We start from the raw sequence: 19765 nt of genomic DNA on the forward strand, positions 1-19765 counted from the left end.
AAAAAAAGACCAAAAATTTGATGTTAATACAATGAGAATCAGTTTTTATCTACTGAAATATAAATACTTTAAAAACAATAACAGTCGGACATAATTAGAAATATGCACTTTTACATAATAAATCTGAAACATGCACAGTTCTGTTTTCCATCTGTTGGTGTCAGACTTAACCAGAAACTGCCTGAAATTTCATGATTAGTGGTTTTTGAACAATCTTTGGAGACAACCTTTTTAGTGTTTTTAAGATGTTATTTGTGCTCGGAGGTAGTTGAAGCTACCGAACCCTGAGCACTTTCAGTTTGCTCAACCTTGAAGGCACAGTTTCACACCACAGGTGTTCACTGGGTCGACGGGTCTAAACTGACAAAGCTGGCTGTGATGGTAAAAAGATTGGCTCAGAGGAAAAACTAAAAACAGACTTTGTTTGTCTCTGTACGAGAACTTTTTTTTACCCATCTTTATATTTTGTTCTTTGCTTTTCTCACATCTCCTCTTTGACCTCCCATCTGTTGCTGTTATTTAATTTCTCACTCCTTCCATCCCCCTTTCCCTTCCCTCTCCTCTCTCTCTTAATCTAACTTTGTTCCCTCTTGCTCTTGTTTTCTCATTTTGAGGGCTGTGAATCTCCAACTCAGCAGGACACCATGGAGTGATAGATGGCCCCTGACAAGGTCCAACACAATCCAACAAGCCATATGCTCAGAGTGGAAAAAAAGAAAAGAATTAAAGAGGAAGAAGAGAGACATGCCAAACTCTTATGCAAGCAACATTTCTGGAGTTTATAGTAATATATGGGGGGCTTTGACAGTGAGATTAATGTGCCCGGTGCTGAACACTGGCTGGCATTTCCTCAATTAAGAAGGCAAACTCACACATTCAAGGAAACTATTTTAAGTAGAAGAAAGTAACAATTTATTTTATCAAAACAAATAACTCAAACAATGATAGAAAATTTAAGGGCAGCCACCATGTTGGATACAAACTAGATGAGGAACAGATTTTGGTGAAGAAAGAGGAAGGATGTAAAGTAGCAATGAAGACATTTTCACACTGGTTAATAAACTTGTGACAACACAGGTGTTGCCGATTACACTGGACATTCTACAAGGAAAGAAATTTGTCGATTTGGTTTAAATTCAAAATACTGACAGAAAGTTCCTTTCGCGTTGACACCAATACTACGTCATCGAAGTGTTGATCAGCTCTGTCTGAACTCGGCATGTGATAAGTGAAATCTGATTCCTGTTACTCTGCTGCTGCTGCTGCTGTACAGAGCAGACACTTTCAGTTTGTTATTTATTCCAAACGACGCAACTGCGCAGCGTTCCAGCTGCAATGCCACCGCCAGAGCACTGACCCCTGCGGCAATCCTAATACAAACTATACATATACTAGAAAATGTTACATATAAAGATGCATTTAAAATGCACATCATGTTTTTTAGCAAACAAGTTTGCTGTTGAAAATTAGACAGGAAACAAGGAAAATGTGCAGAGAAAGAGCAGACATCCGCCAAGGCTTGCCCTAATCTCTTTTTTGGCCATTATCCTGCTGACAAACAAATAAATCTTACATAAAAACATAACCCCCTTGGCGGAGTTAAATACGTACATGTAATATTAAAGAATTGAATTTAGTAATTTCCTCTGATTATTACACTGTTTTCCCACTGCAATTAGAGGAGACGTATTCCTTAAACATACACACACACACAGAAATGGTGCAAACATTTGTGTGACACTAATAAGTGTATTAAATTCCAGTGTAAGTAGTTGAAAGAAAAAACATTAGCATAACATAACTACATAACTCAAACATCAGGTCAAATCACCTTCTTAAACAGTGGTCTCAGCTCCCTCGCCCCAACTTCCAGGACAAACTTTCCACACAATGAATACAAGCCCATACACATGAGCACAAACACACACACACACACACACACACACACACACACAAACTCATACATAAAGGATGACAGCCTGAGAGTCAAATTAAGGAAATAAAATGTGTCTCACTGGTAATGAAGGACGCATGTTTCCCCTCAGGATAACAACTTCATCTGGACCTGTAGAGAGCTGTCTCTCACTCAAAGACACACACACACATACACAAACAGTCTGTACTCACGCACACACACACACACACACACACACACACACACACACACACTCACTCAGTCAAGAGGTACCAGCATTCCTGCTACAGGTCCATCCCATTGGTACACACTGGATCAGAGCAGTCAGGAACACTGTGCCATGATTTGAAATTTGACACAAAACGTATGTTTTCTGAGGAAAAATGTGGAGGTTGGATGTCATGCCAAACAATCATAGGAGAGGAAGGACTGCTTTCAAACATTTCCCATGCATCAGGCTATTAAAATGACATTCGTTTGCAGGTTGCTGGCACTTGTCTCGGGGCATATTGCAAACACATGGAATTACACGTTATGTCCAGCCGTGATTTACACACTCAAGGTATTCTTTCGATCAAGGAAAAGCAGACGCTTCTGGATCAGTGCAGGCCATTTGGAGAGGGAGAAAAAAAATCAGGCAATATGGCAATCCAGAGTTTGTCACGCTGAGCTTAGATCACTGCTTATAACTGTAAAGTGACAGGTAAGACTGAAATAACTGCATGATATAAATTCAATCAAACTCACATTGGCGATCAGGTCATGTTGGCAGCTTGGTTAGAATGGGACAATAGTTTTTGAAAAAGAACAGCCAAACCCTTATTGTATTTCATTTTCCCACCAAACACTGAGCAAGATATTTTCAGGCATTCAAAATATTACAGTTAATTTTAAAAAACTGAAAACAGACTGTGAAAGGATCAGAGTTCTAAGAAGAAAACACACAGGGCAATGTGGTAGCGACCCGTCAATCACAAGGTAGCCCCACGCCAAAGCATACCCTGCTTTATCTTCTATGTGCTGTATTGAAGACTTGAAACTACAGTAATTCAACCAGTTGAGTCGCCCCCTGCTGAGCATGAGTGAGAATGCAGGTTTAAAGGCACTTCTGCATTGGCTTCACTACTGTGGCCCAGAGGCTTGTGTCTGATTAATTTATTCGTATAAACTTGATGAAACCAATTCTGGGAAAAGAATTGGTCCACCCATCACTAACCTCTTCTACTACTATTCTGTTTTGATTGTAAAAAGACTCTTTCTGTTAAACTGTAGGTTATTGCAGGGCTTATCTATGCCTGTCGTGTTATTTTGACATTATGTCTCGGCGCCAGCTGACTAAGTGTGGGTGAGACGGCATCCTTCCACATGAATAAAACTGAGTATCTGGCCAAGAGTGAAGCAAAGACAACCCTGATGCAGATGTCAGATGAAGATGCCTCCCTCAGTAATGCCAAACAGAGCTTCAAGAGGGTCTGCATCTAAATTCCACTTTAAGATGTTGGACAGAGTCTGAAAGACATCGCTCCAGAATGGTTAAATTAAGGGCATCATTGATTTTGCATTTGTCAAGGTGGGGCTGTTTGGGTTAGATTTTAGTTAATGTAACATTGGACATGTGGGCTCAATCAATTATTTGTTTAATTATTAAGCAGTCTACCACACTGCATCATGTGTTGTGGAATTTCGTACAATGTTGACAATTAATCTTCAGATCTTCAGAAATGTGGCAACAGAGTTAGCGGTTCTTCAGGAAAGCAAAGTAAAATGGAGCTTGACTCTAAACAAATGCGATTTGGGAAAGTCGTATTTTTCTGTCATAGTTGTCTTTAACTGTCTTTAACGATCTGTTTCCTTTTCAGTGCCAGTCCGGAAAAGTTGAGTTGTGTCAGGAAAGGATGAAAAGATGCCTGAAGGACTCAGATGGGAGAAAAATCACAAGAAGAAGAAGAATCTAATCATACAAGTTATTTATAGAATGATTCTTATTAGAGAGAGAGGCACAAAAAAATATAACTTTAACTGTGCTAAAACGATCCACATGACGGCCGAGACAAATGCAGCGGAGCAAATCGTTGGAAACCACAAATGTATGACAATAAAACAACAAGCTCCAGAGGGGGTTTGGAATTAAAACATAATAAAATAATGATGACAATCTCTTGTTTCACACAGACAGATAACAGCAGATGCAATACAAGATAATATGTGATAAAGTTGAGAAATGAGCTAAACTTTCTCCTCAAACACCCTCTACTGGATTAGTGTCCGTTATCTACAATGAACTGCTCTCTAAAGGTGTTAAACCTTTGGGAGTGATCTGTTCTTGGAACCGTGAACTTGAGAGTCAGGGTTATGATCTGGACTGGGACAATATTTGGACCAACATACCCATCTCGTCAAAGAATCCAGCACATCAACTTATTCATTATAAGTTTGTGCACAAATTCTATGCCACACCATACAGACGTTTCACAATGAAACTGATAGATGATCCCAACTGTGCAAAATGTGATCAGAATATTGTTGGCACATACCTTCATGTTTTCTGGGAATGTCCCTCTGTGTCTGGCCTTTGGTCCAAGGTGCATAGGTGCCTTGGAAATATTTTAGGATTTCCCATTCCTATGCATCTCCCCCTACTTTTATTCAATGATGACTCTGTTCTTAGTGACAACACCAGATTGGCACAGAGGAAAATTATATTTGCAGGATTGACTGCCGCTAAGAAGACTATAATACATTCATGGTTTTCTGCGGACATCCCATCGGCGAAAGAATGGTTAAATCATTTTAGAGACATTGCTCTCTTAGAAAGGTCATTGGCTGTCATACACAAAGCGCGAGCATCTACTGTGCAAGCCTGGGACACTCTTATCAGCTCTCTTTCTGACATAGCATTGCTTGCTCGTATATAAGGTGTTAAGATGAATTATAATATTGTTTGACTGTAAGACTCTTTGTCGTCTAATGTAATGAGGTCCCACTGGTAGGTCTGCAAATGTCTGTACTTGTGTATATGTCTTATTTTGGTGTACTGTATGTATGTGGTTTCTTTTTCTTTTTTTTTACTGGCAAGACAATGGCACTATGTATTATAGTGTTTAAATTGTTCAATAAAAAAGTTTGTCACAAAAAAAAAGAAATGAGCTAAACTGTGGAAATTATGAAGCTTTTAGGGTTAAAAATTACGGACGACAGAAAATACGATATTAATCTTTTTTTTTTTTTTTTTACTTAATCATTGGGTTGTTGAGGAGTTGCCAGGTGGGTTTGGCTGTAATGGCCAGACACCTTCGGCCACCATCTTTGGTGTTCCACCACTACATGGCAACACTTTAATTTGTTATGTCTGGTTCATAAAGGCAGCATTTTGGGGTATTTATACGACACTCCTTGGTCTGGATTTAATACACCATCATCAATGTGTTGGCATTAGATGATATAAAGCCAACACATTGACAAATAATTTACAGTAAAACTGAGCAAAGTCCATATCCAATTTACAACGTGATGTGTCATTTAAATGTCAATTAAAGTTCAACTTAGTTTTAGTTATGTCTGCTATGGTACTATTTTTTATGAGCAATCTCTGTTTATGTCTGACCACAGACCATCAGCATATCTCCTCCTCTAACTGTCTGAGTAATGTTCCCTTTCTCTCTTTGCAAATTATTAATAATAAGTTGAAACTATATATACAAAAATATTGCATCTCAAATTAATTGAAGCAACATTAATTAAAAACAGGATTTAAAAAGAAAAGAAATACACTTAATTACACATGTGTGAGGTGAAAGATAAATACAAAACCTTCTTCAACAAAAAGTTATAAAAATCAATAATATTCAGAAAATGTAATGTAAGAAAATATCCCTTTACCTGTGTGTAATAGTCAGAAACCAGAACATGTCTGTTGAATAAGTCATAGTCTGGAACCACTATTTGAGGGCATTGTATGTATTTGATGATGTTCCAAAGTTTAATGTATTTGTATAAAAAACTGTGGGTAATCTGCTCAAAGCAGATTTATGAGTTTCGACTCCCCAGAACTGTTGGCAGTACAGCCCCGCAGGTTTCCAGGTCCTTTAGGAAAGTAAAGTAAAGCAAACAGTGAAGCAACCCGTAATGTATAAAAACATACAGACAACCTTTAATGTTCTGTGTTTTACCACGTTACTTTCCAAAATCCACAACCACTGCGCATTTCCAATAATATCATTATGGATATCAACAAATCAAAGCAGATTATATTCATTCTCCCGCCGTGACGGCAACTGGCTGTACTGTGGTGTTACAGTGTGAAACTTGGCGGGAGAAACTCATAAATCTGCATTCAGCCATGTGCTGGAGATGGACAGGGTACTGAGGCAGCTGCAACACCAAATATTGAACCTATTACAATTCACGCCTTGTGTGTGAGTGTGTGTGCATATTCACTGAGCATATTATAAACAAAGGAGAAAAGGATAAATAACTCTACTTCAAGATCTGACTGATATGGAATTCTTGAAACCTGACTGATATTTTACAGGGGAAAATTCAGTCATTTTTGATAAGGCAGCGGATTTTGTGAATTTTTGAGCAGGAATGAAAATAGTGGACATAGCCACACACGTTTCTGCCCATTTGTGATCACTCTTCAGCCATCCATACATGTTACAGTAAAGACACATGTTATATGTTCAGTGCTCTGCCAGACAAACTACATGATGACACTTACAAATTACCCTAAGCATCGTTTTCTATATGTTCTGTAAAAAACGGTGCATGTCCGACAACGTTTACGCCGAGAGATACCAATATATTTACGACAGACAAATATAGGCCGAGAATATTGGCTGACTTCTATCAGTCTTGCTTTATTCTACTTTTTCCTTACTAAAGAGGTCTGAAAATGACATTAAGGAAAAAGTGGATGAAAGGCTGGAGGGAGTTGTACTGTATAGCATAACTAATAGGAAGGATGGAGCATGTTTCTCATTGTTGCAGGAAAGTATGTTTTGGTTTTCAAATGAGTTAAAACAGAAAGTTATATGGGGCCCTCTGACTATAGACAGCTGTGCCAGTTTGTTTTGATGAAAACATTTCAAGCCATTCACAGATGTTCAGTAAAATCCCCTTTATGTGCTGGCTCCTAATGTTTGTCATCCCAGATTTTGACCTTCTGCCATTCGCTAAGTCCTGTGACTTAGAGAATGACTCATAATAGTTTTAATCAGGGACACGAATTTCCCTGCTGTCTTTTCCATTATTGTATTACAGAACGATTTGTGCTCATTGAAATTCTGATGCAATAACTGAGCCAAAGTATTTGTAAGATATGAAAGTGTGTTCTTTTGCTACACTGATTTCACACCAAACCCACATATTATTATTTTCAAAAGGCAGAGAAGTGCAGAATGAAGTGGAGCCCAAAAAGCATTATCCGTCCTACAAAGGAGCTCACCACGATGCAACAAACTTCATACAGTAGGAATGTAAACAATAACTGTATTAATTTTCAAACTTTGCATCCCCACCCAATTTCATATTCTCTGCCATACTAAGCTATTTATCCAAAGTTGTGGTGGGAATGGAGAATAGGGCTGCAATCAATGATAATTTTCATTATCAATTAATCTGCTGATTATTTCTTTTAAGAAAATAACTGACAATTTGGTCTTTAAAATGGCAAAAAATAGTAAAAAAAAATTGTTTTGTAAGTCCATAACCCAAAGATGTACAGTTTGACATGATGTAAAGCAGGAACAAGCAGGAAATATCATTTCATCTTCAGACATTTTTTGCATGGAAAATACTTTAACAATTATCAAAATAGTAAACAGTAAATTATTTATAAATTATTTTTCTGTTGACCGACTGATCGATAAGTAGGCTAATCTTTGCATCTCTATCAGAAAATAGTTTGAACATGCACAAACTTAACTATTCCTCCATTCTACTCAATGCAGCAACTCAACACTATCAGAGATTTCTACAAAATCTGTGCATGGCAACCTAAATATAACAAATAAACTATGTTTAAGTGGATGTGAAACGGTAGGTTAAAGTTGTGTGAAAACAGTGTAACCGTTAAATAAAAAGGGAAAGTTAACTGCACATCTGTGACAAGATGCAAACTCCTGTCTCCTGCATGAGGGCCAGACGTGCAACGTGCCAATCCGCCATCCTTTGTGAGCTGCACATTCGTTCAACACCTCCTGTTAATGCTAGAACGCTCATTCTGGAGATGAGCACATTCATCATGCATCAAAGTTCATTTAACTTAAACTTCAGCCACAAAACCTGATGGAAAATTGTGTGCAATACTCTGCATACCGGCTTTTGCAGTTGCTTGTGTTGGTGCAATAGAGCAAGGCCATTATTTTCAACTCACTACCACAGTTGAAAATAAAAGCCTTGCTCTGTAGCACTTGCACATTTGTTGTGAAAGCAGGGTTACATTAGTATTGCTTCACACTTTTCTATTTTGTCATTCTTCTCATGTTTCCTCTCAATGGAGCCCTGCAGCACTCAGAGAGGCTTCTTGCTGTGACTGCTTCACCTCTGTGTCAGTTCAAAGAGAGGGGTTCAGGTATTAGTGTCTGATATAGTCTCAGCAATGTTTACTTATACCTAACCACTGATTAGACATTGTAAACATCTCTGTCACCTGATACTACACAAGTGAGATCAGACTAAGAAAGAGAAGGAGAAGAGTCTAAATCGTGATGTCAGGCTAGATACTGTCTGCCTCATCATGACGCCAGCTTCTGGCTCATCTAACACTGAAATGTTGCTCATTAATACAACTTACAACCCTGATTTTTTTTAAAGTTGGGAGACTGTGAACAACTTAATAAAAACACAATACAATGCTTTTTCAAATCATTTGCATCTACATTGAATTGAATACAGTACAAAGACAAGACTGTTCCTTGGTTGGTAGAGTGGTCGACCACTGATCGGAAGGTTGGTGGTTCGATCCCAGACCATGGCAACCTACCTGTCGAAGTATCCTTGGGCAAGATACTGAACCCCAAATGGTCAACCGATGCTGCCTTCATCTGTGTGTGAATATATTCCCAATGGTGGCAGGTGGCAAAGTTGTAGGATAGCCTCTGCCACCAGTATGAATGTGTGTGTGAACGGGTGTATGAGCGCAGTCTGTAGTGTAGAGCGATTTGGATAAAAGCTCTATATAAGTGCAGTCCATTTACCATTTACAAGATACCTAATGCTCAAACTGGGAAATGCTTGTTTTTTGTAAATATATACACTCATTCTGAATTTGATGCATTCTGTTTTATTTACATATTACACAGTGTTTTGGAGTTATAGGATGTCAATAAAAGTAGTATTATGTGTTATCGTGTCAAACCAGCTTCCTGCACTACTTTGTTGGCTTTGTTTTACTATTAAAACTTAAAAGTCTCATTGCAACACATAGCCACACTGGCTACTCTCTGCTCTAGTTTCTGCACAGGAATCCATTGATTTAATGTCATAATATACTGCTCTCACACACTGAGAGCAGAAATATCAAGACGACCCAAACAACCAGCTATTTTGAAGTTCAGACTGTTGTAGGACTACATTTATCTATATTTTACAAACTGTGACCATGGCTCTGTCCCATGTTAAAATCCTGCATCCAATCTAGGTTATTGCAGCTCTTTCCTAAGGAGATGTCCTACTTAGCCCCTCCATCTGATCCAGATGTCTCCTCTTCCCACTGATGTCTCTGAGTTGTCCGTGTCCAAAAACTTAAAATAACTGGCCCAAAAGCAACATTAATTCAGTGTCCGAGTTATGATTCAACCTCCAACTAAAAATCACGAATAAATCTGTGCAGCTAGAGGATACTCAGCCCTTCTAATCTTCTAATCTGTATTTAGAATCATAGTAAAAGTTATTTATGAGGTTGCTTGTATTGATGCATACAGTAGAATGACTTAAACAGCAGCAGAACAAAAAGAATATCTGCGGAGGAACTCCAAATGTTCGATGTAATGTACGCATGTCCACCTTTGTCTATGGACAGAGTTTCTGTTTCAATTCATAGCTAGATACATAAACAGAATCAATCAAGTCTTTTGCTCCAAATGATTAAATGATGTATCCCTTTCAGCTGTGCACACTATTTCCTATCTCTAAATCAAAGAAAACATTCAAAGAAAAACCTGTGATACTTTCAATAGAAATGACAACACAAGACCGTCTCACTGTCTCCCAAGCAGCTACAGACCTTATAACTGAAAACATCCTATGTTTGACTCTTGCTTCTCCAGTTTCTCTGTTTTAGAATGATTTTCTTCTTGTCCATGTTCTCAAATATTGATCAGCTGGCCTTGAACTACAAGAATAACACAGTATAAGAATTCCTAAATTGAGTTGTGTTTATCCTTTGAGCCTTAAACACACGGATGAGGCCTTTGAGGTCACAAGTTGAACTCATTCTCTGAAGTGTCAAATAAACATAGGACTTTCACATGAAGTCACAATATACACAGCTAAACTAACAGTAAACATGGGAGAGAAAATGAGGGAGAGGTGTTAAGACGTGGAGAAGAGGGAACTGATGGAGGCAGAGCGAGAAGTGACGCCTGATGGAGGGATATACTTCTGCAGGGAGACATGAGACGACCCTGACCGTGACCTTGTCTGAGCTTGGGGTATTTCCTCGACTTAATTCCACTGCTAAACGTGTCTGCATGTGTGTGTGTGTGTGTGTGTGTGTGTGTATGTGTGTGTGTGTGTGTGTGTGAGCTTGTGGCCCCATTATTGATAGCTCTAACAAGCCTAGGTCAAAGGTCAGACAGTGGGGAGTGGAAAAGGATGGAGCGAGACTGTTTAGGGTCCTTAAAACACCTACTGCCTTCTCAGACTCACTCTCACACACACACACACACACACACACACACACACACACACACACACACACACATAATGAATCCTGGCTGATTGTTACCAGACCATATTTAAACACATCCCCAGTGCCTCTATACCCCTGTTACTCTGCACCACAGAGATGTGAGGTCTTTGCAGATTCTAGAGTAAACGTGTTCACACTCTCAGGACTTTTTCAGCATCATCAGTTTAATTTAAAGTCACCCTCCACTCAAAAATGTGATTTTCTCATGTTTATGTCCTCTTAAATGACAATACACCACTCCTTTTTACTTTAGCCTTATTGCATCATTCTCGTTGTGATTAACTGCTCTCTGTCGAAGCACTTTGTTAACTGCTGTTTTTAAGGAGCTATATAAATAAAATCATTATTATTATTATAATACATGACGTGTATCTGTGCAAAGTTTGTCACAAGAGAGGTGTTTTTACATTCCTCTACTGGATATGGAGATACACTTTCCTATAATCTGAGATTTATATGTACACATGGCAAGCTAAAGCTATACCTAGAGTTTAGGTATATGTCACTACTTTGAAAGCCAATCAAAAGTTAAACAAACCTGAAAGCTTCACTGCAATGAGGACCTGTCCTACAGTGACCGCAAACGCACTTTAACATCATAGCAAATATTATTGTATGTTTCACAGCCACTTCTGCTGTGTCAGCCACTGACAGTACAAGCTAACAAACAGCACAACCTTAAAGATGCTAACTACACTAACAATTCTGATGGTCAACTAGTCACCAATTTTGTAGCACAATAGACTCCTGACCTGTGTCTGGAGCCTCAAACATAGATGGCTGAATCTCTTCAATGATTCCTATGAAATAGAACATAGTTGCTACCCTAATGTTAGCAGCGGAGGTGGGCAAGGTGGAGGTCAGATCCAGAATGTTAAACAAATTATTGATCACAGCACCATATATACATACTTTAAAATGTGTTTGGAGGGAAACTTTAAATAGTCTGTATGTTAGATTCCATCAGAGACAACCTTTAGTTGGTTGAAAAAAGCTGCTCCACTTTCCCAAACAATTTTTGAAAAATATCCTTCAGTCTTTTGAGCAACATTTCCCAGGTGGCAAATCTGCAGCTTGTGTCTGCGCCTGAAAGAACAAGCGTTTCTGTGAGAACACTTCACAGTAAATTGGCTTTGGGTAAAAAACGGCCTTCTCCTTGGCTTCATCCCGAACTCCCAGCCAACAAGTATGATAACAACTATGGCACCTGCTCAAAAACAGCACGGGCCGCTCTCTTTCTCTCAATTCCACTTCTGCCTCTTTATAGGAACCATCGCACCTGGAGTTCACATCTGAAAAGAGGAACTCCTTCACAGGGCCTGAATCAATCAGTGAAATGGTGCCAAAAAACATATAGTGTGTGTGAAAATAACATTCAGTGGTGATTCACTATCATTATAACTTTTGTTGCATCAATATTTTCAACTTATATTTCATATTACCACCTGTAAAATATGCTTCAATATTTACATTTTAATTTTAGGAATTCCAAGTAATCAAAGTATGCAACAGAAGAATAAGCTCAAAGGAGCTAAGCATTTTTTCTCATCAGTATATCATTACCATGTTTATTTTTACTTGACCATCACAGAGAAGACTCTGTAGGCCTCCATGCTGCAGCTGACCAAAGTGAGAAAGTGGTAACATCCCCTTTGTGACAGGAAGCAGCAGGGTTTATGGGAAATGTGGTCTTAATTTTGAGAAACATCAGCACTAGAGCATGTGTGTGAGACAGAGGCTAGTTATCTCCAGCATGGTTTTATTGCTTTTTGGTTACTTTTTTTCAAAATGACGATTTATATAATAATGATATGAATTAATAAATAAATCAAACGAAACACATTTTCTGGGACTTTGGTTATTGTAGTTTTGTACTGTAGTTTGAATTTATTGTCTTTAACTGCAACTGCAATAAAGGAGAAAGGCTTCCCTAAAAATATAATTGAGAATGCACATTTTTTTAAGTAAACATCATCTGAAAACCAGGGCTACTTTTTTATAAACTCACCAAATTAAATTATAGTATGACACAAAGATATATGTAATTAACGATGTGGTCAAGTGCTGCCACAGGTGGCGTGTTTCAGGAACCAGGCTTCATTCAGCCCGCCTCAGCTCCACCCACGCTCCACCTCTTTTTATCCTTTATTGGATTAGCCAGGAGTTAGTCTGAGTCAGGCGATGTCAAGATGGCGACACACACATTCAGCTTCACAGTGGGTCTTCAAAAAGCTGTGGGTGACGTCACAGAGACTACATGCACGTGTTACAGCACACTTGCAACACTCAGAATTAGGTCGCTACATGACGCCTGAACTGAACTTGTGAACTGAGCTCACACGAGCAGATCCAAGTACTTTTTCAATGTGTTGGTCTACTTTGACAAATGCGAACGCCAATGTTTTCACTGTTGCACTTGAGAGTATCTGAAAATATGCAGCTGATATATAGTACACATCTATCACTCATACGGGAACACATTGCAGTCACTCCAGGGAACCAAGACCTTGTGAAGACCTTCACGGAAAACACATTACAGACCCACTCATGCAAAGCCATCAGTTCTGTGTGTGTAATGACCGAATATATAAATGACACATTAAACTGGGTTCAATCAACACGATTCTTTTTTCAACATAATTTATCAATGTCTTTTAAAAACAGATGGCATATTCCTCTGGCTCTCCAGTGAACATGTGGTTGTGTATATAGCCATATACTTTATACATATACTACTATACATATACTAGCCTAAACTTTAACTATTTAAAGGCCCTCTGAACCTGACTTTAACTCCTACATAGTACAACTTTTATGTATTGCCTTTGATCAGATTGCTGGTCAGCTCTAAAGTGTACAATTATTTTTCCAGGAGCTCTTCGGCTTTCAAGACTCACTTTCTGGGTGGTTCTCTGTTTTGGAATAAGCACCCTGCCCACCCAAAAGACACTGCCCACCCACTGTCTTTTCAAGATGCTAAAAATGATAGGAAGTGTGTGTTTCTCTTTGACATGGAAACAGAGCAGTTAAAAAATACTGTGTGTTCCAATACACATACAACTACTTACTATGGCATTTAGTTTGTACCAAGATTTCCTCCTGCGTTCGGTCGTATTTTGCAGTATGTAAGCCAACAAGCTTTTCTGGCTATTCTGACCCACAATCCTCTGGGCAGCATATATGAGCAAGTTCAAGTCACAATGTTATGACAAAGTAGCATGTTCCAATTTCAACTAAGTCTAGCTTTATAATGTTTTCTCTTTTACCTTAACCAACATACTAACTATTACTTTTCAGCTCTTTAAAGCCACATAGTGTTAACTGATTATTTCTGACACTGACTACATGGTTTATTGCACTCACACACTACCATGGTTCCAAAAAACTTCGGTAATTTTAACAGACAAATCTCTAAAATACTCTCTTCTCCTGTAGTTCCTCATTTCCATCCAAGTCAATCACAGATAAGACATTCAGCCCACCCAAACTCAGGACTCCAGAGTTCCTTCTGCGGTCAGGTCGAGCTAAATGTAACCAGTGAAAATGTCAGTGCTCTGTTTACTAGCCTCTGCTGCTGCACTCCTCTATCCATCCCCACATTCCTCTTTTACAAATTACATTTGTCATTCTGAAAGCTGATGGTTTACATTGGCATGCTTTGAACCTCATGTGAGTGCACACGTGTGCACGCATCTGCATGAACGTGCATGACCCACAAAAGTCCAGACTATGCTATGTGAATGTGGACAGCATGCTCCTTAGGCAACGAGCATACATCCATAAAACACACATTTTTGTGTGTGTGTTCTCCTACCTGTTATTGTAATGTTGCTGTAGATGTTAGACAGTTGCTCTTTCAGCAGGACGAGCTGTGTGGTGGCGGCCTTCTCCCTCTGCAGCTCCAGCATTATGTCAGGATGGTTGGCTAGTTTGCAGCCCTTCTGTTTGTCCAATGCAATGTCACTGCGCACTATATCTGCAACACCACATAGATGGAGGTCATAAACATAACTTACATTTTTTTTTCTGCTGTGATGGATTATATATCATACTTGTGCTGTTATTTATATCACAAAATATGATATTTTACACTCAAACACTTTTGTTTGTTTAGTTTGCTTTGAAATGTGCTTTGCATGTAAAACCAGGACACCTGTTGAAACCTAAAAGCCATTTTAAATACACATTTGTGTCTTCTTTTGACACACATGTTACTTTTCAGAAACAAAATATGTCAACGGTAATTGAAACTAATTTTATAGAAATACAGGCTGTTGAAAAGTAACACAAATGTGTCTGTGACCAAGGCATACATCACTATACAAAAAACAATCATTTGTGCCATATATCCTATGCACAGACTTGGCTTTTTATTAGCTACACATAGCGAAAACTAATGCAATCTAATACACGGACTTAGCTTCATGAAGGTTATAATTTTAGGCTTCGTTGAAACTGTTTTACGGGGGCGTAAATTCAACTTTATGGTCATTTTGGACTTTGGAGGCTGTTTTCTTTAGGTTCCGATAAGCTGAAGCTAACATTGCTATCCTGAGTGGTGTTTCTAACATCAATTAGACACCATTTAATGAGAGTAAATATTAGAAAAACCTTCTTAAAATAGTTTCTTATCAAAAACTGAACATAACAACCCTCGTGCAGTTATCCAATGGAATTCACTGTAGGGTCGGTGTTAATTTAAGCAAGGTGCCCCTAAAAAATGTCAACTTACTTCATTTTACAAAGAAATGGCCGCTGTGTGAAATAAATAAGCAACGGAACTTTTGTAGGAAATAAAAATGCTGCACTAAAATGAACTCGGCGTGTCATTCAGAGAGGAAAAACACAGAGAGCCGGGGAACAGACGCCCAAGCACTCTGTAAAAGTCCGTCAAAAAGACACATTATGACATGTAGCTGAAGAGAAATGTCGCCTCTAATCACCGTCTTCGTAGTTCTTCAGGTAGTAGTCTGGCCCCGGCCCTCTGAACTTGGCCAGGTTCTTCTGGTTGTTGAACTGCAGGAAGTCGGTCCGCTTTCCGCCGAAACGCAGAAAGGCTGGGGACAGGCCGCGCGCCAGGGTCACGAGCTTCTTGGAGCTGCAGACACACAGGACACAATGACACTCACACAAGAAATATTACCTACTCACATAAGTCACTTTAATGTTTTATGTGGCTTCAATTTATAGACTCATATTTAGGAGGAAGCGATAAAGCGAATCTTAATTCCACTGTATTTACTTAAGACTATTTTAGATGAGGCCATTTATATTCTAATATCGTCACCCTGTGAAAATAATCGCCTAACTAATTTTTTCAAGTTCTGCAGGAAAACACAAAAAACTCCAAAAAGTGTAACATATGACATTTATTGATCATTTCACTCAAAAAGGATGTAACAAAGGATGGGCACTGGCATAGTAATAATAACACTGTGTGTAAATTATGTAACTTAAGAGAAATAAATGACTTAGGCAATTTTTTGAACATGCCTTTGTGACTTAAGCAAGATATGGTACCACTTTATTTTGAAGGTGTCTACATAAGAGTCACACAAGCCTGTCAGAAACATGACATGACAAATATCATGAGCATTAATGTTACTTCAAAGTGTCATTAATGTTCATGACACATCCCATGCCATGTTTATGCCACGCTCATGTCACTCTTATGTAGACACCTTCAAAATAAAGTGTTACCATATATTGCTTATGTCACAAAGGCATGTTCAAAAAAATGCCTAAGTCACATTTTATTTTCACTTAGGCATAATAAATCCGCTTAAGTCACACACTTGACATAGGCCATTATCTTAAAGGGGTAAAATCACATGATCTGATCAACTGAGGATGTAGGCGATTTTACCAAAGGTTGCCGGCAGCATGAGGAGATGATTTAGGCAAAAAACAAATAAAAAACAACAACAATTTTGACAAAAAAATTACTTAGGCGACTATTTTAACAGTGTGACGATATAAAAAGAGGTAGATGCCAATGTATTTATTTAACTTTGCAGTGGCTGTTAAAGCACCGAAGGTCGATCACAACACTTCAGCCCGGGGTTTACTGTCTGACACCAGCGGGCCTCAGAAGCAGGCAGCAACTTCACTGTCATCCGTCATCGTGAGGAAAACACATTATGAAGCAACTACAGCGGCTACAGACACTAGTGTGTAATGTTTGGACGTTTTACTCTTCACTATTTTAAATTCCAATGATTTAGATCTACTATTTATGAAGACCAACAGATAGGTGGAATTTCCCCAATAATTTGTAGCTGCATTTATTTTCAGCTGTCACAAACTACTGAAAACAAGTGTTATTTTCCTTTATTCTCTTTTTAAGGTTCTGCAATTAAATTATATAATTAATTGCCATTGATAACAAATACAGTAGACTATCCAAATTAAAACTTAACTGTTATAAAAACTGTTATGTGTGTGTGTGTGTGTGTGTGTGTATACACACACACATATATAAACATATATATATAATTACATATATATATACATATATACGCATATATATATACATATATATATATATATGTATATATATATACACGATAAAGTGACGGCTGACAGGCCTGCAGACGGTTTGTTTTGGTTATTTCAGCGTAATTAACAATCTTAAAAGAAAATGTAGTTAATGAAGGGAAAATGTAGCCTATACATTATATTCATTATAAAAGCATTGAGCAATAAACAAATAATCCAGAAATAAGTTGTAAAGGAGGTTATGCGAACTAGGAATGATGTGTGATGTTGTGGAATTGAAAATTAAAAATGTTCCCATGCTTTTATTGTGAAAAAATACAACGGTTTTCTTTTATAAAAGGGGAAATGGGACTTTGTCAGTAAATGATTTCCAGTTTATAGGGTAAAACATTACATCATTTTATACAGTTCATTTCATAGATTATCTCCTGTAGATCATATCTATATCTGACAATGATACAGTGTAACCAAGCAATATTTTCTAAAATCCAGTCCAGCACATCATGAGTAAGGAGTCCTGCCAGTCCAACATTCAGAGTTATTTTGACATGTTTTTAATTCTAAAAGGTCATGATTCATATATTCCATGGTCCAAACGTGCCAGTGGCGCAGGTTAATTTTCTCATAATGTGCCTGTCTAGTGAAATCTAGACTATTTTGAGAAATGCACTGGAAAGTGTGCAGTCTGGAATTCACCATGTATTACTTAAATGTGACATTTGACCCAAGCAAATTTGGATTTGTAGTTAATTTGGAAGAAAATAATAAAACATTGAAAGTAGATTTAATTACTTGTGAAACTGGCATTTTACATTAGACTAGACGGTCATAGAGGCCACAGTTTGGACTAATATTATGTGACACACTGTATACTGTAGTGTATACTATCCGTGTTCAGTGTATAATATGTGTGTACAGTGCATACTGTACACTGTAACAGCAATAAACCAGAGTTGGATAGCCTTTAAACCAGCTGTTGACTCTCAGCATCGCCTCATTAAATTGTGATAGTTTTGGACTTTTCCAGTCGGTAGAAAATCATTCAGCATAATATGCAGCGTTGGACCACTCGGTGCCCTGAGTGAGAAAGAACCGTGCAGGCTCACCCCGCGACTATTCAGACAACGTGGCTGCGTGCGTAATGAATAAAAGAACGATCAAACGTTTTAGAGGTGGACACTGACACAGATCGATGTTGTTGGTGAGCAGTGAAGCTCTTCGGTACCTCAGAAAGTCCAGCCAGCCGTCTTTGATGATCGAGGGGTCCAGCTGTAACGAAAGGAAGTTGTCGTTGAGGACTCTTATCGGACTGCGGGTGTTGACATCCAGGAGAATCAGCGTCCTCTCCATGAAGCCCGGTCGCTTTCCACCGACTGCAGACCTCTGATATGTAGAGGAGGAAGAGGAAGAAGAGTAGGAGGAAGAGAGCACCGACTGCACCACCAAAGTAGCCAAAGATGCCAGCCACAGGGAGGACCATGGGAATACGCACGGGGAGGATTTGCGCATCTTCTTGGCTTGGAGAGCAGGAGGATCAGTGTGCGTAATGAGGATTAAAGATGAGAAGAAGAAAAAAACAACTAAACAAACTTTTCTGCCACGAAGTTCGATGGTGGTTCGTTACCTCGGCCTCATCGATCTGGATCTGTCTTCCTGTCTCGTTGTCTCACCCCCTCTGCCCCCCGCCCCTTTGAGTATTTTTGAGAGCTGCTCACTCGAGCGCACGCCCCGATCCAGCCTTCCCGGTTGGGAGAGCCAGACGCTGGGAGGTGGAGAGGAGGCAGCACCGCCCCTCTAAGGTTCTCTGAGGTATGAATACAAACTGATCAAAAGTATGTTTCTACTCTTTATAAGTGGTTGCCTTCCAAATATTTAAGATACATTTGTATTTAGTGATTAAATAAACCTTTTTTTAAATCTTAAACCAGATGTGAAACAGTCTAAAAATCTAAATAGAATTGTGCAGAAAACCAACGTTGAATCCAGTAATAAAACCCCTAAACTTAAATAGTGCTCAATATCAACAAGTAGCTGCGTGTATTTACATGTTATTTGGTCATTATGATGATTATGTGAAGGCTTTCTAGCTTGAAAAATGGAATAGGCATGTTGGAGTGCCTGGCGCGCGGCTGTTACTATTGTAAAAATAAGGATCTATAAATTATGAATAGATAATTATTCAGCTGAAGAAAAGCATGATTGAGAGTAAAATGTTCACAATATAATTTAACATGAAAACAATAACCCCTAGAACAAGTTAATGGTGAATAAATGGCATGCGTAATGGCCTGTTAGGGGATTAAACGCACCTAAAGTCAGATTTACGGACCATAAAATCCTTTGATGCCATAAAAGAAGTGATCAAAGACTAAATAGCTCATTTTCAAAACTACATCAGGTTTTACAAAGTGCAGGCGCACAGCAAATCAAATGTTCCC

General features: G+C 38.6%; 1 protein-coding gene across 1 annotated transcript in view; it reads right to left on the bottom strand.

The window, feature by feature from the left end:
• hpse2 (heparanase 2) overlaps positions 1-18898 on the bottom strand; it is a 63688-nt gene extending 44790 nt beyond the window's left edge. The window contains exons 1-3 of the mRNA XM_059359421.1: positions 18553-18898; positions 15773-15927; positions 14644-14805 (exon numbers count right to left, since the gene is read on the bottom strand). Of these exons, the coding sequence (XP_059215404.1) occupies positions 14644-14805; positions 15773-15927; positions 18553-18836 (601 nt within the window). The 5' untranslated portion in view covers positions 18837-18898. The remainder of the gene's footprint in view (positions 1-14643; positions 14806-15772; positions 15928-18552) is intronic.
• Positions 18899-19765: the final 867 nt, after the last annotated feature.

Source organism: Centropristis striata, chromosome 20 (genome assembly GCF_030273125.1).
Source record: "Centropristis striata isolate RG_2023a ecotype Rhode Island chromosome 20, C.striata_1.0, whole genome shotgun sequence".
NCBI lineage: Eukaryota > Metazoa > Chordata > Actinopteri > Perciformes > Serranidae > Centropristis > Centropristis striata.